General features: G+C 37.1%; 1 protein-coding gene across 2 annotated transcripts; it reads left to right on the top strand.

The window, feature by feature from the left end:
• Window positions 1–337: 337 nt before the first annotated feature.
• On the top strand, window positions 338–1,604 carry LOC110103829. Of its 2 annotated transcripts, XM_020832687.2 has the most exons (3): window positions 338–485; window positions 776–820; window positions 896–1,604. In XM_020832687.2, the coding sequence occupies exons 1-3, from the start codon at window positions 396–398 to the stop codon at window positions 1,277–1,279; spliced, it is 519 nt and encodes a 172-aa protein (XP_020688346.1). In that variant the 5' UTR covers window positions 338–395; the 3' UTR covers window positions 1,280–1,604. The 2 variants fall into 2 exon arrangements, with proteins under 2 accessions (XP_020688346.1, XP_028548485.1); XM_028692652.1 differs by lacking the exon at window positions 776–820 and having other exon boundaries at window positions 350–485.
• Window positions 1,605–1,994: the final 390 nt, after the last annotated feature.

The raw sequence follows: 1,994 nt of genomic DNA, 5'->3' as shown, positions 1-1,994 counted from the left end.
TATGTAATTTATCAAAGTAATTTAGCACACTTATTTTATTTATTTTATCGATTTTATGTTAGAATGTCTTTTGTGATTCAATGAGAAATTTATTCTTAAATTATATCCTTTCAGAGTGTTAATTAAAGTAGTTCTTAGTAACACCTGTAATTAAGATGCATGATAATTTGATTTTTCTTAAAATTTTTTTCTTATTTTTTTAAATTTTGTTAAGCGTATTTGTACTAGTATATATTTTTTAAATAAAGCGTTCACAGCTTAAAAGGGTTAATCTGGACCATTCATCTATAGCCAAACAGCGCCCATCTCACCAGCAACTTCCATAAAGCGGGAATAAAAGAGCAACAGATGGTCGCTGAGATAGAACGAACGAGAGCACAACGAATGAAACAGTGATGAGAGGAGCGAAGGAACTTTGCCTCGAAGAATATGTTCGTTTCTTCAACAAGGAAGAGCTAGTTCTCACTTTGAATCAGCTAAAAAAGGTTTCTATCTTCTCTAATTTTTTCTCGTTTCTTCCAGTTTTCTCTAGATTGTATTTAAGAATTCTTACCCCAAAGTTCGAAAATCGAAACCATGCATTCTTCCATTTATTCAATGAGAACGCTTACCCTCTGAGTAAGATTTTGGACAAAAAGGAATCCCTCTTCCATCATGGTACCCCTGCTTTTTTATTGCCTCTGTTATCATCAATTTCCCAATAATTCTATAGAGAACTGTCATGTTTGATGCATTCTGGATCTAAAACATTCGAATCGATTCCTCTACCGATCAGATCGCACGCATTAACGGGCTCGTCAAGGTGCACCAAATCAACAAGGTAAGTCTCCTCGCAACGGTTTCTTACTCGATTCTCCTATTTGAACCTTTGATTTCTCTGAATCACTGATCGCAGTCAAGGGTACTGGATGCTTTGCGCTCGGTGGAGCTGACGCCTCCGGGGAGATCGACGGTCGGAGAACGTATGTTGAAATCTTCCACCAATGAGGAGCTGTCTCTGGACGAGGTCCTAGAAGATATTGCCTCGCTCGGGTGGCAAGAATGCCCCATCGTCTCCATCCTAACCGTCGGAAATGAATGTGCGATGGAAGCAAGGGAGGGTGCTGCCCCGATTTATTTTTCCTACTGTTCCGACCAAGTTAAGAAAAAAGGCGTCAAGTGCATAGAAACAACGAGTTCTGGAGCCAAGCGCAAGAGGAAATCTGTTACTAACTTGACTAAACTGCCATTGATAGGGACAGTGCGGGCAGAAGGTAGTCCAAGTGGCTCCCAGGTGTGAAACAAGTAAGATGTAGGCTTATAGCATTTAATGTTTTGGATCACGGAGAGGTTTGATTAGTTTGCCCTAGTTCTTCTTCCTCAGCTCGGTGATATTCAATCTGTTGCATAAATCCAAAAAGTGGGAATAACTATGCTACATCGTATTATGTTCCGACGATTTGCTGCTTTTCCATTAGTTAGCCTACCATAATTTCAGGTAATCTGTTGCTGGTTATCCAGCTCAAGATGAGGAGAGGTTATTACCTGTGGATTCCGAGTTGGAGAATCGGTTTTCATAAGTGTATGTAGTAAAGGTTTAGTAAAAATATAATTACTGTTCAACACTTTGTTTTTTATTATGTTTTTGTTGCGCGCACTGGCGTAGTTCGATAAATAGTTTTTGGGCAAAATAAATTTCATCCGGATGAGCCGCTGTCATAAATTTTATAAAGAATAATAAAGAAAAAAACACTACTTGCATTTACTAAAAACATACATGAAATAGCATTGTTTTGCCATATAATTGCATAGCAAATATATGATTGTGTGTCTAAGATCCATCCGCTATCCTCTCATTTATAAGTTGGAATGAAGGGATAAATTTATATGGCTGACAAAATAAAATTGAAATTACATAGTAAAGTTTGAGAAATGCTTGATATAAAATAAATTTATGTAGCTACCTTATAGTTCTTAAAATATATAAAGAACTCCAAACATGTTCCAAGTTAATG

This window comes from Dendrobium catenatum, unplaced genomic scaffold (assembly GCF_001605985.2).
Source record: "Dendrobium catenatum unplaced genomic scaffold, ASM160598v2 original_scaffold_250152, whole genome shotgun sequence".
Classification (NCBI taxonomy): Eukaryota; Viridiplantae; Streptophyta; class Magnoliopsida; order Asparagales; family Orchidaceae; genus Dendrobium; species Dendrobium catenatum.
Note: the sequence above shows the minus strand (reverse complement) of the source record. Positions and strands in the feature narration are given on the sequence as shown.

Bases quoted from the DNA above. Each gene is read 5' to 3' on its own strand.
- LOC110103829 (XM_020832687.2), top strand. From the start codon at position 396: ATGAGAGGAGCGAAGGAACTTTGCCTCGAAGAATATGTTCGTTTCTTC. The intron at 486-775 runs GTTTCTATCTTC...TCTACCGATCAG, and splicing joins CTTTGAATCAGCTAAAAAAG to ATCGCACGCATTAACGGGCT. The intron at 821-895 runs GTAAGTCTCCTC...CACTGATCGCAG, and splicing joins AGGTGCACCAAATCAACAAG to TCAAGGGTACTGGATGCTTT.